Source organism: Pteropus vampyrus, unplaced genomic scaffold, assembly GCF_000151845.1.
Source record: "Pteropus vampyrus isolate Shadow unplaced genomic scaffold, Pvam_2.0 Scaffold91, whole genome shotgun sequence".
In the NCBI taxonomy this organism is placed as follows: domain Eukaryota; kingdom Metazoa; phylum Chordata; class Mammalia; order Chiroptera; family Pteropodidae; genus Pteropus; species Pteropus vampyrus.
In genome coordinates, this window is record NW_011888872.1 from 5,931,075 (window position 1) to 5,952,239 (window position 21,165).

General features: G+C 33.7%; 1 protein-coding gene and 1 pseudogene across 2 annotated transcripts in view; one reads left to right on the forward strand and one right to left on the reverse strand.

Annotated features, from left to right (window-relative positions):
* The window catches only part of PSME4 (proteasome activator subunit 4), an 83,941-nt gene extending 62,978 nt beyond the window's left edge, over positions 1-20,963 (forward strand). For both annotated transcript variants that reach the window (XM_011363964.2, XM_023532869.1), the window contains exons 36-47: positions 401-553; positions 2,117-2,221; positions 2,783-2,874; positions 3,993-4,124; positions 4,492-4,700; positions 6,507-6,592; positions 14,002-14,130; positions 15,028-15,183; positions 16,690-16,852; positions 18,110-18,243; positions 18,769-18,907; positions 19,458-20,963. In XM_011363964.2, the coding sequence (XP_011362266.1) occupies positions 401-553; positions 2,117-2,221; positions 2,783-2,874; positions 3,993-4,124; positions 4,492-4,700; positions 6,507-6,592; positions 14,002-14,130; positions 15,028-15,183; positions 16,690-16,852; positions 18,110-18,243; positions 18,769-18,903 (1,494 nt within the window). In that variant the 3' untranslated portion in view covers positions 18,904-18,907; positions 19,458-20,963. The remainder of the gene's footprint in view (positions 1-400; positions 554-2,116; positions 2,222-2,782; positions 2,875-3,992; positions 4,125-4,491; positions 4,701-6,506; positions 6,593-14,001; positions 14,131-15,027; positions 15,184-16,689; positions 16,853-18,109; positions 18,244-18,768; positions 18,908-19,457) is intronic.
* On the reverse strand, positions 13,231-13,349 carry LOC111742321 (annotated as a pseudogene).
* Positions 20,964-21,165: the final 202 nt, after the last annotated feature.

Below are 21,165 nucleotides of genomic sequence, written 5' to 3' on the forward strand. Positions count from 1 at the left end.
CTAGGACTTTTTATAAGGAAAAACAGCTTTTTAGTATTTATCTTTAATGTTTGTAATTAGTAGTAGAAGCAAAAAAAAAAATGCACAAAACTATATGTATTTGATGTTGATTTTATGTTATTTTTTAGGTGTGTGCGTTATGTCTAAGGTCAGGAAGATTATTAATTTCTATCTTATTGATTATATTTTAATGGGATATGTAAAATGACAGTATTTTTATCATTTTAACTTAGAGATATTGTTAAAGCGATTAAGTTCTAAAGGGGAGAACAGTTGGGGTTTTTAAGCACAGCGGTAAACAAATAGAAGCATATAATTATGATAGTATTTAAGAAAGTAGAAGCATATAGACATGATAGTATTTAAGTACTGAAGGATTTTCTTTTCTTTGTTTTTATAGGGGATATTCAGAAATTTTGATGATGCCTTTTTGCCAGTTCTGAAGCCCCATTTAGAACGTTTGGTTGCAGATTCACATGAAAGCACACAGCGATGTGTTGCAGAAATTATAGCTGGTTTAATCAGAGGCTCTAAGCATTGGACATTTGAAAAGGTGATGTATTTGCATAGTACCATTCTCTGTTAAAGCTACATTATCCATTTATAATTCTCAACTCATTAGACATTAATACTTAAAATATGAAATGTTCCATTCCATATTGCTTTTCAGTATTGGTTATGAAGTGGTGGTCTATAGGAGACATTCAGTAGCTTTTAAAATTTCAATTACTTGCAACATTAGGGCAAAAAAGATTTCAGTTTCTCTTAAAAAATAGAAGAGCCTGGAACACTGGTCCCACATTTTGGCGCTGGATCAGTTGGCTCGTGCTGCGCATGTGCTTCTTCCTTCTTGAGGCACTCACTCTCTAGCTTCTCGTTAAATCCTTTCTCTTAGTCTCTTTGCTCACCCACATTACTCATTTGGTCTTGTAGGGAGTTTGTATGTATGTGGTTTTTAAAAAAAAAATCCCTCTTTTTATATTGTAAGATTGATTTTTTCATACCTGCCCTAAGGTTAGTTTACTTAGCAAAATGCACCAGACTGAAAATAAGCAAACGATATGTCTGGAATGCCTGAATATATGGTAGGCCTCTGTTTCCTCAAACAAAACAAGTATTTCTTTTGGCAAATTTAATTGCACATACTTTTAGGGGGACTATGGATGCTTTTCAATACATCGATTTACTTAATATGTGTTCAAATCACCTAGTAAGTAAAAGTACTTGTTAATTTGTAATAGTGCCTTTTTCCTGTTCACATGTCATGAACCAAGTTTATTTAAACACATCACACATACCTTGTCATCTTTTCTCTGTCATTTCTGAGTTACTTCTTTTCCAGACACATCTTTTTTCCTTAAAAGTTGTTTTAGATATAGCTTTCTTCTTCTTCTTTTAAATCACTGCCTGGTTGCTACTACTGGAAACTTTATTCCAGGCCCTGCCTTCCCATTTGTTCTGTGGAGGTCCTTTTGACTAAAGTGCAGTCCATGGAACTGCAGCCTGGGCACATGTGGGAGCTTGTTAGAAAAGTAGGATCTCAGGTCCCACCCTGATCTAATGAATCAGAATCTGCATTTTATCAGGGTCTCAAGGTGATTTGTATTCTTGTTAAACTGTGAGAAGCATCTATACACATACATATCGTGTGCAGTCTCTAAATAACAACACTTTGAAAGATTATTGATAATCAAACCTTGGAATTTGAAGATTATATTTCAGGTCAATACTGAATGGTGTTAAAATGTCATTGCTTTCTATATGAGGATTCTATCAAGTGACCTCTATAAAGATGCAAAACTTAGAAATGATTGAGGGTTTTTTTCAGCCTACTTTACTATGTGATTCAGAATTTTAAAAGAGAACTTTTCAGTAGTATGAGAGATTTTGTGAGGAACCATATAAGTGTCCTTTTGGGAAAAAAAATTCTTCTTCCTGGGTATGTATAATGATATGATGAAGTTACTTTCCTATATTATTTGGGTGTTCTAAGAAATAATTTAAATGAAGTATCAGTTTGTGTATTTGTATGTGTGTATTTCCAGGAAAAGACAGTTGAAGAAGAAAAATGTTCTGAGTATCACTAACTTTTTCCCATCTATGTTATTTTGAGCAGATAGAGAAACTGTGGGAGCTTCTGTGCCCTCTGCTTAGAACAGCATTGTCCAACATTACGGTAGAAACTTACAATGACTGGGGAACCTGTATAGCAACATCCTGTGTAAGTTCTACTGCTTACTTTTGTGTCCAGCTAATCTATTTAAACTTTCATACCCTGTCTCAAAATCTGTGAAATTTCATTATACCATCGAATCTTGAAATTTTGTTCATAGTTCTGTTATCTTACATAATAGGAGGTAGTTCTATTTAGCCTTTCAAATGAGCCTTAAGTCATAACCTTAACCTTAAGAGATTATTATATATTCTCTGCCATGGTAATAATGCATATTTTAGATTAAATGACAAGTCTAATCATATATAACTTATATATAGTAAAAGCCAGATGATACAGCATGATGTTATTTTCAACACTAAATATGTCCATAGCTTGTGTACTTTGATTTAAAGATAACCCATTTAACTAAAACAATTTTCTCACTGTTAATCTTTCTAATGTGAACTGTGATAATATATTTGGATTTGCTTCATCTGTGAGTTTGAGTTTGATTTTTCTTCATCCATACTTATATTTATTTATAGTATTTCTAAAATAACAGGATCTGACTTATTTACAGAATTGTGGAACCTCTGTTTTAATTGTTACTTCATATTTTCAACATAGGAAAGCAGAGATCCCCGGAAACTTCACTGGCTTTTTGAGTTGCTGTTGGAATCACCATTGAGTGGTGAAGGAGGATCCTTTGTAGATGCATGGTAATTAAAAAGAAAACTTATGCAGTTAACAAAAGATTTTACAACAAAAGATAATACTTTTGTTCTTGATGTATGAATGGAAGTGAACTGTCTATCCTCATAAAGGCTAAATAATGTAACTATAGTTGACTCTTAAAAAACACAGGTTTAAACTATACGGGTCCACTTCTATGCAGATTTTTTTTCAATAAATATACAGTCGGTCCTCCATATCCCCAGGCTTCGCATTGGCTGATTTAACCAGCTTGGATCAAAAATACTCTAGAAAATCCATAAATGTGGAAGGCCAACTGTATGCATTGACCTACGCTGTTTTATCCAGAAGACTTGAACATCTGCAGATTTTGGTATTCGCAGGGGTTTCTGGATCCAGTCCCCCCTGCAGATAGCAAGGGACATCTGAAATTTTGGGGGAGTCAAAAGTTATGTGCAAATTTTTGGCTCACGGGGTTCGGTGCCTCTAATCTTTATGTTGTTCAAGGATCAGCTGTACTTTTTTTCTATGAGATGATGTGATCCAATTTAGTACAACATATGGCACTAAGTAGAGTTATTTCTCAACTGGGAACAAGTAGGAGAAATGGGAACAACCTGAGCATTTCAAACATAAGTTAGATTTAGCCTTCTCCGTTGTCACATCTTTTATATTGGGACTGCCTTTTTGTACTGTGACAATATTAACTTCTTTATCACGTCTCATTTTTCACTCTTATTAGGAAAGAAGAGAATCATCTTTATAAGGAAAAATATCTTTGGTGGAGTATGAGGAGCTGAAAAAATATTAGAGGAAGAAATCTAGATAATCCTGTAACAAGAATAATTAATTATTTTTCTTAATTAGTAAGGAAACTTCCTATGCTTAGCGATGAACTCAGTAGTATTCTAAAGTTGATATTTCTTTTGATGTACAGTAGTGGAGATGAAATGAGAATATGGAGAAAATGATGTAGGAAAATAGTAAAATCTTCATAAAGATGCTGTTTTGAAGTGTTAATTTTATTTATAAGATGAGAAAATGAAAACTTTTCAGTGGAATATAGACATCATTAATCTATACTGACAGTATGTAAAGACATAGAGAGGACTCTTGACGTAATTCTCCTGTGCTTTTGTTTTAGTCGACTCTATGTACTGCAAGGTGGCCTTGCCCAGCAAGAATGGAGAGTGCCTGAGCTACTGCACAGACTACTGAAGTACTTGGAACCTAAACTCACCCAGGTTTACAAAAATGTCAGGGAAAGAATAGGGAGGTAGGTATTACTTTCTCTGTGGTATGGTATACCTCCTGAGTTCTTTTTATTAAATTTGAATATCTAATAATACCTACTGGTTATGTTACTGTTGAGTTTCATGCTGTCCTCTTCTTCAAATTTTGTTTTATATTGTGTTGTGGGACACTAGACAAGAGGCTCTGAATGTAAAATAGGATGGCAGTGTGCTCACAAGCCCAGAGAGAGGTGAGCAAGTCACCACACCCCAGTTTTTAATATTTCAGAATTGCAGGCATAGGCACAAGAGACCTTCTCCAGAAATTGTCTTGGTTGGGTTATAACTTTTGAACCCTAGTTTTATTGATAATGTGGGATCTTTTCTTACTATACATATTTTATTTTATAGTGTGCTGACCTACATATTCATGATAGATGTTTCTTTGCCAAACACCGCGCCAACAGCATCCCCTCGTGTCCCTGAGTTTACTGCTCGAATTCTAGAGAAATTGAAACCCCTCATGGATGTGGATGAAGAAATTCAGAACCATGTTATGGAAGAAAATGGAATTGGTGAAGAAGATGAACGAACTCAGGGCATTAAACTCTTAAAAACTAGTAAGTGGCTAAAATTAGTGGAAACTAGCTTGAAAATATATTTATTTAGATTTTCCTAGGGCTTTTTTTCTCTTGGTTTTTTTTTTTTTTCATTGTGGTAAAATGTACATAATACAAAATTTACAGTTCAGTGGCATCAAATATATTCACATTGTTGTTCAGCTGTCACCATCATCTATCTTTAGTACTCTTTTTCATCTTGCAAAATTAAACCTACCTATTAAGCAATAACTACTCAATCTTCCCTTCTCCTAGCTTCTTGGCATCCAGGAGCTGTCTCTGTGAATTTGCCTTAGTCTAGGTACCTCATATAAGTGGAATCATACATGTCTGGCTTTTTTCACTTCGCATATTGTTTTCAGTGTTTATCTATTCATTTATTGATGGACATTTAGGTTACTTACACCTTTTGACTATTGTGAACAATACTGCTATAAGCGTTGATGTAGAAGTATCTGTTTGAGTTTGTGCTTTCAGTTCTTCTGGGCATTGAAAGTGAATTGCTAGACCATATGATAATTATGTGTTTAACTTTTTGAGGAGCCACCAAGCTGTTTTACACAGTGGCTGCACTGTTGTACATTGCAACCGACAATGCAAAAAAGTTTCATTTTTTTCCATATCCATGCCAGCACTTGCCTTCTGTTTTCATGACTGTAACTATCCTAATTGGTATGAAGAAGGTATCTCATGGTTTTGATTTTCATTTCCCTAATGATTAGTGGTTAAACATCTTTTTGTTTGCTTATTTGCCATTTTTATATCTTCTTTGGAGTAATACCTATTCAAGTCTTTTGCTCATTTTCAAATTAGGTTCTCTAGTTGAGTTATAGTCCTTTATATATTTGGGGTACCAATTTCTTATTTGATATATGATTTGCAAATATTTTCTCCCATTCTTTGAGTTGTCTTTTTTACTCTCTTGATAGTGTCCTTTGATGCACAAGAGTTTTTTTATTTTGATGAAATCCAATTGATCTATTTGTTTCTTTTGGCTTTTTTGCTTTTTCTATCATATCTAAGAAATCTTTGCCATGCCCAATGTCATGAAGTTTTTCCCCCGTAAGTTTTCTCCTGAGAGTTTTATTGTTTTATCTCTTTCATTTAGGTCTTTAATCCACCCTGAGGTAATTTTTATATACGCTGTAAGATAAGGGTCTGACTTCATTCTTTGCTCCTGGATATCCAGTTTTTCAGCACCATTTGTTGAAGACTGTCATTTCTTCATTGAATAGTTTTGCCACTCCTGTTGAGAAAATTAATTGGCTAAATGTGTGAGAGTTTATTTCTAGGCTCTCTAGTCTATTCCTTTGGTCTGTATGTCTGTCCTTATGTCAGCAGCACACTGTTTTGATTACTGTAGCTTTGTAGTAAGTTTTGAAACATTGAAGTTGTGAGTCCTCCAATTTTGTTCTTTTTCAAAATTGTCCTGGTTATTGGTGGTATCCTATTGTTTTTATATCTAAAAATTTTTCAGGGATTCTAAACATAAACAACAAATTTAGTCATTATTTTTGCAATGTTAGGATTATTGAAGGCTAGTTTAATTTGTGTAGTTATTTGGTAAACTGTTAATAATTTGCTGATTCATTCTTTGAGAGTGGCTTTAGTACCCTAGATTGGTTGACATCCTTCTTTGTGGGTCCTGTCATACTGCTGATCAGTGTCTAATATATGAAGTAGTATAGATAATTTCTAATATTTGAGAGCTCTCAGAGTGGCGGATACTAGCATTACAATATTCTTCTACTTTGTGGTCTCTAACTGAATAACAAAGACTGATTCTGCATGTTCATTTCCAAATAGTATTGAAATGGCTGATGGCAAGTGCAGGAAGATCCTTCTCTACAGCAGTCACAGAACAACTTCAGCTTCTACCTTTATTTTTTAAGGTAAGTTTATGGCTAAAATTAAGAATGCATCTGTCTTTGACCCTCAGAAGGAATTCATATTTATCATCTGATGGTTGATAGGTTTTCAGACTGTATATGATTTGGTTGGATCTCTACGTAATTCAGTAGTCACAGGAAAATCATTAGGTGGTAGTGGTTTAGTATTTGTTGAATTAATCTTAGATAAGAATAGGATCTTGACAGATACATTAAAAGTTTACAGGTAGAGCATTGTTTCACTGATAACCAATTTCCAAGTAATCGTTTAGGAAAGTACTGACAGCTAAAAGGATAGCCACAACAAATATTTTTAAAGATAGCAATTTTTAATTCAATGTTTAATAAATCTGAAGATCAAAGTATTCAGTATTATGTTTATTTTACAGTGTTAAATGGCCCTATCATTGGTTCTAACAAATATCTACAGGAAGTAACTTATCTCTGGTAATCATTAAAGACATTGAAATTTTATTTGATGAAAGGTATAACCTTAGGTGGTTTTAATTACTCATCTTGTCAGATGTTGAAGCCAATAAAAGTAAGGTCACAGGTTGATATATTAGTTTTCAGAATTATAGTTTGCAGTTATGCCATGGTTCGCTTTGGTTGTTTTTCTAATCTATTCTCATTGCTCATTTGGAAGGCTTGGCACAAACATCACCATTACTTGACAATTATTGGTCAGTATAATTATTATGTAAGAAGGAGCGCCCTTGTTCTTGTTTATTTGCAAATGGCATGCTTAACTTTTTATTTGCCACAGTATACTTTTATCTTTAGAATGTTTCAAAAAGATGGTGCTACCAGTAATTTTCAGAAGATTCACTACTAAAATACTTTTAAGAATGCTGTGTAGGGCCTGATACCCACTAATATCTCTGGGATCATTTGGGATATAAAAGTGGACAGTAACTATTAGTATATAGGTCCTTGTTACGTGTAGGTTCTTGGGATAAATAGGGTTTGTCTTTTGGGGCAGTGGTGCATAAACTTTTTTCCACTCTCACGTATGCAGTGGACACAGAGCATGATCTCTTATGTTCATACATGCATAATATGCAGTGAATATTGAAATAGCTGGAGTTCTACCTCCTTTCTTTCACTCAAAAAAAAATCAGAAAACTAATATATGTGAAAGAAGGACAATTTGAATCCACTTGAAATTTATGAAACATAGAAATCATTAAAAAGCTCTACTGTGTAAGTTGGTAGTGACAGGCCTACCATTTCACCTGAATATGCAAATATTGAGATTGAGGATCTGGCTTTAGGCCATATCATGGCGAATAAGGTATAGAGTATGAAGGCATCACAGTACAAATGAACAAAGTTATTTTGCAGACAGATCAGATGTGTTGAGTGAGGATAAAGAGAGGGATATAAAAGACTGTTTACTAAACTGTAGGAGGAACATAGACATAGTTAGAGATGAGATCAGAAAATTCATTTTGGACATATTTGAGGTGCTTATTAGATTCTAAATGAAGTATCCTATTCTATAGAAAGCAGTTTTATATGAATAAAACCTTGAAACATATGTAAAAGTGAAAGTTTCATTTATTTTCCTTTTCTAGTCTAAGAGTCCCCATGTTGCTCAAGATTAAGGGAAGATGATTTCCAACCAAGTATGTTACAAAACACTGGCTTTAGAGGAAATAGAGACCCAGTTTAAAATCCTGTCAGTCTATCAGTGACAGGTACTTTTTTTTTTTTTTTTTGAGACCTTGCACAAGCTACTGAACTTCTAAGACTGTCTCCTTATATAAAGGAGATAGTATCAGTATTCCTTAGAAAGTTGTGACAAGGATGAAATGAAATAATGCCTGTAAAGCAGAAAGCACAGTGTAAAATATGCACTTATATTACTTTCGTTACTCGTCTTTAACTGAATTTTAATTTGGAATAATCGAGCCTCAAATGGCAGTGGTCAGGGAAAAGAAAGGGAGGGATCATGTTGCATTCTAAGTTTCACACTTTACTAAATGCTCCTCAAAACTCACCACTGTAGAATAATAGTTTTGCGGACATCAGACTTAAAAATTTGCAGACGCTGTGATAATTAGTATAAAATTACATGCCATTGATGGCATTTCTTCAGAAAAATGGTTTTTCTCAATAATTAGAGAAGACGACCCTATAAAATAAGTCCTTTGCTAACTAAATGGACAGCATTTAGTTTATACAGTTTAATGCCAGTTAAATTTTTTTCTGTGATTTACTAAAAATAATAAATTTGTATGAAAACAAAGCAAAAGAAAGATTAAGATCTCCTTTTTTTAGAGCAGTGTATGAGTTAAGATTCTTTGATTTGCAAACACTAGAAACCAAATGGCTATGGCAGTGAAAATAGGTTAATTGGATTACCTAGAAGTGCTAGGTAGTTCACAGAATGGAAGTAAAAGCTTAAGAACTGCATTGGAACCACAGTAAATCTGGGGACCTAGGTGACAGAAACTAACAGCTTCTTCAGGGTACTGTTACCTTTTATCTCTCTTTTCAAAAGTCAAATGCCCTGGAAAAAAAGTCTCATTGGCCGGGCTTGAGTCTTTTGCTGTTCTAGCTAGGGAGTATGATCCCTTGATTGACAGTTTCCACCAGAATGACAGAAGAGAAGGATATCAAAATGTCACTATTAGCAAAAGGAAGAATGGATATTGGCTATGAAATGCACATATTTATGCTTCAAGTAGTCGTTAAAACATCCTTATTTCAAGTCTTAAGGAAAACCCAAATCACTGGAGGCCAGTCTGTTCTATAGTATGGCCAGAAAACAAAAAAAATAATAGGCAGTACCTGAAGAAAGACCCTTAATTTCGTGGGCATCGACTCCCTTCCTACCCCCTACCCCTAAACTTATTACTTTGAAATAATTATGGATTCACAGGAAATTGCAAAGATAGTACAAAGGAGTTCCATGTATCCTTCAGTTTTCTCCAGTAGTTACATTTTTTAAAGCTATAATACATTCTCCAAATTAGAAGATTGAAATGGGTATGTATGTATAATTCTACCATTTTATCACATGTGTACATACATGTAGCCACCACAATTAGATACAGAAATACTCTTATCATCATAAAAATATCTTTGTGCTACCCTCTTTGTAGTCAACCATACCTACCTCCCTTCCCCTAACCATCCCTAACCACTGGCAACCACTAATTTGTTCTCCATTTCTATAACTGTCATTTTAAGAATGTCATATAAATGGAGGTGTGTGACCTTTTCTGACTGGCTTTTTTTACTCACACAATTCCCTTAAGACTTATCTAAGTTGTTGCACATAAGACATTTTTTTCTTTTCTATTTTTAGACTCTTTTTTTCCCCTCAATATTGTGGAGAAGATTTTGGCGGATATATTTTTTATGAAATGGCTAATCCACCCCATTCAGTGCCAGAAGAATATTCCCATATTCCCAGACTTTAAGATTGTCTGAGTCTTGGCTTTTCTATAACCATACATATAGTTCTTAGAAAATTATCACAATATACACATGTTCTTTTAAAAGTCATATGATATCTACAAAGAAAAGTAATGATTTTAGGAAAATATTAAAGTCGAAAATTGAAAAGTTGAAGTGATTTAGATTCAGGTAAACTCTCCTAAAAAGTATTTGCTGATAGAGAAATCTAGATATTAATTTTTGTGATTTCTTGAGATGAACTAATGAAAGTACTCTTCTAAACTTAGAGGCTTTACTTTGTAACAGAAAACATTTCCATTCCACCAAAAAAAAAAAAAAAATGGATATAATCACTACAAAATAAGATTTTGATCTCACTGGGACCTAAAAGTAGTGTATGCCAAATGATTTCTTGTCGGACATTAGTAACTGGTCAATTTGCTATTCAGAGTTTTGGAGCATAATACTCTGTATGGTGAAGTTTGTCTATTGGATTTCAGGATTTTGCTGTTTTTAATAGAACATTTTAACCCATTCTAAACATGAAAATATTATGTCTTAATTGCATTCATAAAACATTTTTTTTGTGAATGGTAGGAAGAGAGACTGCTTATTCAAAAGTGAATGAGTCACCTTAAATTATTTTGGTAGTTACAGTAGATAGACTTGCCAACAAATGAATATCTCCTTTTGTATACTACTAACCAAACTCTAAATCACCTCAATTTTACTATGGGTAAATTAAATGACAAAGGTAGACAACTTTGTCTACACTGCCTGGAGATTTAGACTATTGATTATTTGTAATAATTTTTATCCGAGCTTTGTTTGTTTGGTGTGTGTCCTTTTACACTTTTGTCTGTGAAGACAACTGTGCCATACACTGCATTAGGGAGGGGGGTGTGAATTTTTTTTTTTTTTTACAAAAACAGAACTATTTCATTCCACAAATTGATTTTTTTTTTAAACCTGATATATCGTGGTAATTTTCCCACAAGTACCTCTTTCTTTTTAATAACTATATTGTACTATCATTTATTTAACTTGTTTTCTATTGATGGACATTCTGATTGTTCCCAGCTTTTGCCTGTTAAAACAATGGTAACAATATTTTGCAAATATAAGTATATTTGTAAGATAATTACTATGTGTACGATTTGTAATTTTGGTGGATACTGACCTCCAATGAAGCTGTATTGTTATCTTTTTCCCCCATAACTCTGATTTAAAAAAAAAAAATCTTCACTGTTAAAAAGATTAAAAAAAATAAATCATTGTACTTCTTTAGTGAAGCTATTTTTACATATATTAGCTGTTCGTATTTTTCTGCCAGTTATCTGTATTTTGATACTTTTCTGTTTGTGTTACAAAGTAGTTCCATTGAATAGTTTTCTTTATTTTTAAATAATGCTTTGAACTATGTCAGTCCAAAGTTATCTTTTTAAACAGTTCTGTGTTTTCTAACATTTATGGTATTACCTTTTAAATTTGCAGTATAAAATACAAAATTTATATAAAAGTTACTTTTATATGACTTATATAAAGTGTTATAGAGATGCAGCTTAATTTTCAAGATAATTCATCTTCACTGATTTGAAATGAAATCTCATATACTTATTTTAATAAAATATGGTAAGGGAAATTATTTCCAATAAATACTGGACAAATATCAAGTGAAGTAATATACTCAGCTCAGAGGATCAGTTGTTAAAAAAACAATTTTTCTGACATGTGTTAAAATTATAAGGAAGACTTTATTCAGGGTTGTTGTGATACTTTTGAGACGCTCAGTATGGAGGCGAGATTCGGCTCAATGGCAGAGATAGCTGGGGATATGTAATAAGCAGGCAGAATGCAAGTTGTGGGGTGATGGGCTTGGGGGTGTCAGTAAATGGAAAATTACTAAGAGGAAACATCAAGCGTAGAGGATTCTTGAAAAACCTACATAATGGGATCCTTGCTGAAAGCAGACCAGGATGATCAGATATTGAGTGGGGGGTGAGGAATTCTCTTAGACTATTCTTACCAGGATTCTTGCTACAACTGGACTGAGCAGGCCCAAGGACAAAAAGAGGGCTCCGAATAAAGTATGGTCAAGGACAGAGTCTTTGTCACAGAAAAGGCTTGGTTAAGTTCCCATTTGTTATGGGTATGCAAAGAAATTTGATAATACTAAGCTTTGAATATTTCGCCTAAATGGATATAATTCTTAGAGAAAAATAATTTCCTTTTGGAAATTAAAACTAGACTTTAAAAAGAAACATGATAACATTTAGAATATTTTAAAGGATACTTATTTAAAGGGTTGGGGACAAAGAAAAGGTAGAGTGCAAAGAAAGTTTTATGAATTTGTCTTCAGAACACTATAAATACTTTTCATAATCATAAAACAAAATTAAATGAAAGAAAAATCCTTAATAAGAAAAAGACAAAATGAAATAAATGAACCCTACCTCACTATGTTTCTGGTTGGTAGGATAAATATACAAAGCAATGACTTCTAAAAACACAGAAATTTATACATGCTTTGTGGATGATATTCTTAGTAATTATGTTGAAGTGAAGCTATTATGTCTATTGTATAATATAGAACAAACAATAATTGTCAGTGAGAACCAAGATTTTTAGCACAAGAAACAAGATATAAAAATCCAAGCTGTTTAGTAAAATTGCTCTAATCTTAAATTTGAAACTATCATTTTGAGCTCATGCTCTGTTTCTATTCAGAAAATATGCTTATTTCTTAGCGCTGTTCACCAAAAATGTCCCGAACCACTAATCAACCTAATAGCAGTCAATGTTCTAGTGCCCAGATAACAGTTTCTAAGCTCATTTCCCACTAGAAGAACCAAGGCTCTTTTGAAAATGGCTGATTTCAAATTTAGTCCAAGAAATGTTTAAACCTAGGTCATCTTGTCATACCAGTAACCAAGGATGCTACAGTTGTTTTAAAGGACTCAGGAGCCAGTTTGAGCACCAGTAAGAAGAACTACAGGATCGAAGACATTAAATTTGTTGAAATTCATTGTTCACTTTTGGAGGATAGGAGGGAAATCATTCTGAGTAAGAGAAAGTTTTTCTCTATAAAGTGTTAAAATGAAAAAAAAGAATAGGTGTCACCAGTTTTCAAATCTCTGTTTTTATAATGGTTCGTCACAGAAAAAAAAACTGAAGATAAGTGAAAATCACAACACCATTTATGGTTTTTTGTTTGTTTGTTTGTTTGTTTTTAACGCCTACAGCACCTGGTATTCCTAGGTGGTCTCCCATCCAAGTCCTAACCAAGCCCAACCCTGCTTAGCTTCCGAGGTCAGACAAGATCGGGTACATTCAGGGTGGCATGGCCGTAGACCATTTATGTTTTGCCACAGTAGGGGAAACTACAAAGGACCTAGGCCACTGTTCCCCTCTTTTAAAAAAAACAAAAACAAAAAAACAAAACACACACACACACACACACACACAAGCAATTTTTTAAAAAGATGGGGGAATTTATAGAATATTTTAACATTTTTAATAGAATCTTTTAGATTTAAGGGACATACCAACCAAACACATTGTGTGTTCATTATGTTGAGCCAGATTCCAAAAATCCAATTGTAATAACACATATATGAAATAATGGGGGAAATTTGAGCACTACTGAATATATTTTAGCTGTAATGAATTTTTATGTCTGATGTCTTTGGTTTTATGTTTAAGTGACTTTTAGAAGTACATAATAAAATATTTTTATGGATGAAATATTTCTGGGATTTGCTTCAAATTAATTGGAGGATAATCAAAGGGGAGCAAAAAATGAAAAGATTAGCCATGAGTTTGTCATTGTTGAGGTGACCGATTAATGGGATTTAGTACACTATTCTCTGGTTTTGTATATGTTTGAAATTTTCCACTGAAGTTGATAAAAGTAAAAACATGATTTCTTTTATATAAGATTGCCTTCATACATATTGGCTGTTATTTTTTAATTTTTGTGTTTGGTTTGTTTTATCGTTCTCTAGATTGCCCCAGTGGAAAATGACAATAGCTATGATGAACTGAAAAGAGATGCAAAGTTATGTTTATCATTAATGTCTCAGGGGTTACTTTACCCTCATCAAGTGCCTTTGGTACTTCAGGTGCTAAAACAAGTAAGAGCGTATAACAAATATTTATATCTTTTGGTTAGAATTTTGGCTTACCATTCTAAGACTTTTGTAAAGTCAGTTGCAGGCCACATATTATCTGATATTTGTTTTCGTTCTGAATTTTTCTTTTGGTGTGAGAGAAGGCATGCACTGACCAAAGAAATAGACCTATTCTGTACCTGGTTCTGTCACCAACTTTTATGAACTTGGGCAGGTCACTCAACCCCTAAATTTTCTATATATGAAGAGTTAATTATCGTACCTTGAATAAAAAGTGCCTAAAAGGAAAGGGGATTGTCATTCCCTTTTGTCATTTCCCCTTTATTTTATGAGTTTATATTTCCTGGCCTATGATAGAAAGACCTCACCGAATACATATATATTTTGCAGCATTTTCAGTGTACTGTGTGCTCAGCTCTATCTAGGTCATAGGTGTGTTAAATAGTGTAAAAATGGACATGTTCTTGAGGTTTTCAGATTTTTAGGTTTGAATAACACTGAAAAATGTTTTTAACAGCCCAAAATGGTATTATTTTTGTGCTGGAATTTAGTATTTATCAGTCTTTTTTGTTTTTGATACCCATTTGCTACCATCAAAAGTAAAATAAAATAATGTGCAACCCTTGTAGGAGTTAGAGTCATTGATTATAAATAATTCTCTCTTCTAAAATTGACTTTTATCTGTATGTTCCTTTCCCTTTACTTATAGCCATTCATACATCCTGAATACCTTTACCTGAAATAGCTCATGCAACCTTTTATTTAGAAGATGAGCTTGTTCTAACCGTACCTGTAAAATAGGTAGAAGTATATTAGAAGATATTTGCATGTAATTTTGGTGTCTGTCATCTCATGTTCTTGTCAGCACTATTTTCATTGTTTCTAATATCTCATTCACAGACAGCAAGGAGCAGTTCTTGGCATGCTAGATATACAGTACTGACCTACCTCCAGACCATGGTATTTTATAACCTCTTCATTTTCCTAAACAATGAAGATGCAGTTAAAGACATCAGGTGGCTGGTTATAAGTCTTTTGGAGGATGAACAGCTAGAGGTAAAATCGAAATTTAATAAATTTAAGGAAAGCATCATGCTACCCCCCTCCTTTTTTTAATCTATTAGTGCAATAATGAGCATCCCTTGTTAGAAATAAGCTCCCTTTTAAGAAGTATTTACACATTAATAAGATGTGTTCTGTTAAAGTAAATTAAATTACTTAAAGTAACTTATATTTTAACATAGCCCTGCGTGATTAGTTTTGACACCCTAACCATGATTTGCTGCTGTACAAATGGAAGCAAACATTGGGCAGTTCCTATTCTGGCTTCTCTTTGCAGCTGGGCAGATAACATCCCTAACAGATTTTAAAAGCAGTGATAGGAATGTACATGAAGGCAGTTTCAAGGGAATGAAAATCTACATGAAAATGCTATTAACCAGTAGACTTAAGATAGGATTGTTGTCCCTTTTTATTTTCTTTGGTAGAGCAATTAAAGGCAACTTTTGTGGTGAGGCTACATTGATATTTTGTACAGAAAAATTTATTAGTTGAAATAGTCACTAATGTAAGAAAAGCATATAATAAATATGGAATAAGATATATCTTTTGAAATATAAAGAAAATGCATTTGAAAATTTTGTTAAGTTTATGGACTTAATGGGTTTTCCATGAAGTGGAACTCTCCCAATTAGTATGTAGTTTATTTGAGAGCACTGAAAATAGATTGTATCTATAGGAAACTGGAAATAGAAATTTCTCCACCTCCCCTAATGAGCTCATTCATTTTGCATTCTAGCTTCTCCTTGTGTTCTGGAAGCAGATATTGTCTCGTCCGTAGAGTACACACACAGTGGTTCTATCAACTCTGACCAGCTTCAGTTAAACCATTTATGGCTAGCTATCTGTAAAAATTCAACTTTTTCTTGTATTTTTTTAACTAAAGAATAGAAATGAAAGGTGGAAATCTCAAAAGTCATTGTTACCTAACGTTAACGTTTATAGTGATTGCTATATTGTTTTCTGGATCTTGTTTCAGAACATATTTTATAGATTATATTTTCCTTCATGTAGTAGACTTAAATATAGCTGTTACTATAAACAACCATGATTATTAAAACTATCATATTTTTAAAACATGATACTAAATATCAGTGATAATTAGCTACAGCTATTTATGATAATATGGAAAAAACTGTAGTAATCTAAATAGAAATGTTTCAAGAGCTTTATTGGATTTAAAGAGAACTATCAGTGGGAAAATATCGAAAAGTTTAATTTTATGTAAAATATTGAAAAGTTTAATTTTAAGCATTTACTTTCTGAAACCCTAATGTAGTGGTTTTCATCTATATTGAGGCCGTAGACCCTTTGACAGTCTGATGAAATCTCTATAAAGAAACTGCGAAAGAGCAAAAAAGAAAAAGTGCAAAAGAACATTTCCACGATTTGCATACAAATGCCAGGGAAGGTCCCCGCTGCAGTTCCCACCCCACACTACTAACCTCAATCATTCCACCAGCATTGGGATCTCAGCTCTAATAAAAGTGATCATTTCTACAGGTTCGAGAAATGGCTGCTACCACCTTAAGCGGTCTATTACAATGTAACTTTCTTACCATGGACAGTCCTATGCAGTTTCATTTTGAGCAACTTTGCAAAACAAAACTACCGAAGAAAAGAAAGCGAGACCCTGGTTCTGTAGGAGATACGATTCCTTCTGCAGGTAATAGTACTCATAGAAATCACCCATATTCTGTAATGGCAGGTGGGTAGACTAATCAGAGGAATCACTTCATAAATTATATGTATGTCTAACCACTATGCTGCACACCTGAAACTCAACTAATATTGCATGTCACTCTAATTGAAAAATAAAAACTAAGAAAAAAGAAAACACTCATATTCTTTTGAGAGTTAACTAGGCTTACTCAATAAATATATTTGCTCTGGGTCTATGCTAGCTAATGAAAAGAGTTATTTCCGCTTTTGAGGAGCTTTGTGTTAGAAGGCAAGACCTGGAATTTAAAAGCTAAAACCGAGATGGGTACAAGGATCCTGCACACTAAGATAAAGAAAATAAGATCTGATTACTGTGTCATGTCAAAAAGGAAATTTAAACGTGATTGTAAAGAAGCATCTGATCTCACCACTGCTACAACTACAAGAATAATGGAAAATAAATAGTTATTAGTTAAGTAGGAAGCTTATTGAATTTGCAGGAAATGATTGGAATATGAAGCTCTTAAGTGCTGGTTATAGTAGACTCTTAATTATGCCATATAGTTAACTAATACCAATTTCCAATATGATACCAATGTATATTCTAGTTTCTTTGCTTTAGAACTATTTCTTAATAATTAAATGCCAAAGTAGTTTTAGGTTTTTGTTATAACAAATGGCATTGTTTACTCCAGATTTCCTCCTTCTTAACTTCAATTCCCTGTCCATGTTTCATGTATACCATATATTTAAAAATACATACAAACACACATCTTCATTAAAAAATAATGAGAATTGGAATGCACTTTAATGTAAGTTGTATCGCTAAAGAAAGAATGTGGACCCTGTAGAATACAGACGCATTGCAGTTCTTTTTGAGTGTGTTTACCTAATGATTTGATGTGTTCTGTGAGGGGTAGCTGCATCTAGAAACGTGAGGTCTAATTTTGATTGGAGATTGTTTTAGGATCAGGAATGGCACTTTTGCATACGATACGAGTTTATCAAAAAGCCATTATTTTGCTAGTTTTAGCAAATACATTTCTGACCTAGAAATAATTAGGCTGTAATTGAGGGACAGCTATAGGTTGTCTTTCATTCAGCCTCAAAATCATGTTTTTGATGTGTGCATAAATATACATTTTAAATGCAGAAATTCACACATTGTAAACAGCATAATTGAAAACTAATTTTATTTTACTGTAACAAGTGCAATAGAGTCCCCTAAATATTTTCACATATATTACTGTTTTCTTTGCAGAGTTGGTCAAACGCCATGCTGGGGTGCTAGGACTTGGTGCATGTGTTCTTTCTAGCCCTTATGATGTTCCCACCTGGATGCCCCAGCTACTTATGAATCTGAGTGCACATCTGAATGATCCTCAGCCTATCGAGGTAAAATTCTTCCTTGTTGGTTTCCTTGCAGATGTATTCTTAGTGATGTTTTATAATAAACCATTTAAACTGATAATTTCCTATGTAGTCTGGACCTTAACTCTGTCCCTCCCCCAGTCTAATATAAGTAAAGTATTGTCAATATTGTCAGTATAGTTAAATTTTACACATCTGTTTTACCATCGTGTTATATGTAGGAAGTATCTGATTGGGAGCTAATATTAAATAGGAAAGTGTGGATGGTATTATTTAGTGATCACCTGTGTACCTAAATTAAACAACTCAGAGACTGTCCTTTTCACCTTGTTAAGAGTATATTGTAACTCGTTTAATAGTGTGATATAAGTGCAGGTGGTAATTCTAAAGTGAGCTTGTAGTAAAATTGGTTTGTTGATTTTGTAGCATCTGGTGAAGAGTGAGATCTGAAGTCTAGAGGGTATGTTATTTAGCTAAAGGTATCCTAAGTATAACACTAGTTGTTCAGAGAGGTTAAAATAAGATGTATGCGGGTCACCTACTCTGCAGATGACTGTAAAGAAGACCTTATCCAATTTCCGAAGGACACACCATGATAACTGGCAAGAACACAAACAGCAGTTCACTGATGACCAGCTGCTTGTTCTCACTGATCTCCTTGTGTCACCATGCTATTATGCATAGAAGGGTAAGTCAACAAAGTTCTGAGTTTAAAGAAGTCTCTGACATCCTCAGGCAGATATCATTGGTTTGATGACTGGGAAATGGGTATTCATAAGTTTTTTCTTTTTGCTGACATTCTTAGATGTCATTTTTTAGATAAAGATTTTTTTGTTTTGTTTTTAATATGACTTTTGCTATGGACAGTGGAAATAAATTCCCAGAGAATTTTTCCTTCCTTCTCTGCTCCAGATATTAAGCAGAGAATTGAAGTAACCGCTTTTAGACCTTTGTAAATGAATAGACTTAGAAGCTGGGAAATGGTTAGATAAAAGAAATCATCTTAGTTGCTTCCTAAGTAGGGCTTGGGCATTTTGGGTTACCGTGGGGACTCTGAGTTCTGTATAGTTGTAAGAACATATCATCTGGATTCTTAAGTATTACCAAATGTGTATTAAAGATGGAGGACCCAGAAGCCTTTCTACTGGGATAGGAAGAATAAAGAAAATTTCACTTATTGGGCTTTTAGAGTTAACTGTCCTATTGCCTGACTGAAATTTTTTTCCTCCCTGATACAGATGAGTAGTCCTCACTTCAAGCTCTTTTCATCAAAAATTCCAGATCCTCAGGTACCGTCTGTGGTGGCTCTCTGCAGGTTTTAAAACTCTGCCTCTGTTGAGCTCTCATCATTTTGATGGTTTCTGTGTTTGGTTTCATTAGTCTGCGTTCCACAGTTTTTCAGCTGCCATTTGATCTCCTAACTTGTCCGGAACTGTTTCCAGAATATTGATCACTTTTTCTTTGTCATCTGACAAAGCAACAATGTCTCACACTAGAATTAATTACCCAATATGATCATGGTATCCAAGACCAGACAGAGTCTAGGAACTCATTAAGAAACAGTTTACTTGGAATGGAGAATACCCATCTGTAATACAGGTCCTGTCATTTCATTCACCTCAAATTATTTGGAATTCTTTCCAAATGGCTGTTGGGTTTAGATGGTAGTAGGGCTGTGGGTCATAACTCTGAAACCTGGAGAGCCATGAAGATGGAGGGAAAAGATGACAAGCCTGAAACCTAACCAAGGACCTGATGGATTACTCGATCAAGACACAGAAGTGAAGTCTGTGTCCATGTGCTTGCCGCAGACTGGAGTTTTTGGTGCTGAATAAAAGAGCAGTTTGTGAAAAACTGGGGGTTTAGTGAATAAATTTTTGATTGATTGTTGTGTGTGTATACAATGTGTGATTTTGAAAATAAACAGCAACAACAATAAAAACCCTGACTGGTTGATTTTTCCCTGTATTCTTTACAAATATTGTTTGATCCTCTTTGAAAACTGTTAGACTTCACCTAATGGAAGACTGCTGTGTTATGGAAATTCTGTAAGTTTTTTTTTTTTCTTTTTCTTTTCTTTTTTATTTTATTTTTTCTTTCTTTGCCTGCAGAATCGTTGAGAGACTAAGTCTTGATATTTAATTGACTTGTTTAATAAATGTTATATAGATGTAAAAGATTGTATAAACTGTAGAGATAGCATTGGCAAGACTTTGTACAGATGCAACCTTTTACACAACACCATTGTGTAATTAATTTGTAAAGATTCACATGTAGCTCTTTATTATGGTGATTTTTGGCTTTTGTACCAATTGAATGCCATTTTTGTTTTTAAATTATTTTCATGTTACAAAAGCTGAGGTGTGGGGTTTTGTTTGAATTCATTTAATGTTACAATGTCTGAATTTTTATGTAACTTTTTGCGTGCATCTCTGAATGCAAAAGCCACATGTTTGCCTATGACAAGTTTATAGAATGCAAGGTACCTTCTAGGTTAAAGTAATTCACAAGTTGGTGAATATCATCTTGCAACACACTCTGTACAGTCTTCCTTAAAGGAACACTACAGTATATATTTTAGTATCTACTGGCTGAATGACTCAATACAGACCTAAGCACAGCAGAGGTCCTGGTACAGTATTTAAGTGTCAGCATACACAGGCATCATCCCTGTATAGAGTAGTGCCAAACTGATTATTTCTTTGTGTAACTAGTTTAAAACCCAATAAATGGATTGTTTTTAACACCCGGCTTTTGTCTTCATTAAAGAGGAGAGAACAATTCTGTAGGCAGTAACTCTCATCTATTCCTTTTGCATCCATAGATCTGGATGCCCCCTGACTAAATTGAATTATCTAGATCAGACCTGTCTAGTACAGTAGCTAATAACCACATGTGACTTTACATTTAAATCAAATTAAAAATTTCCTCAGTCCCACTAGTCAC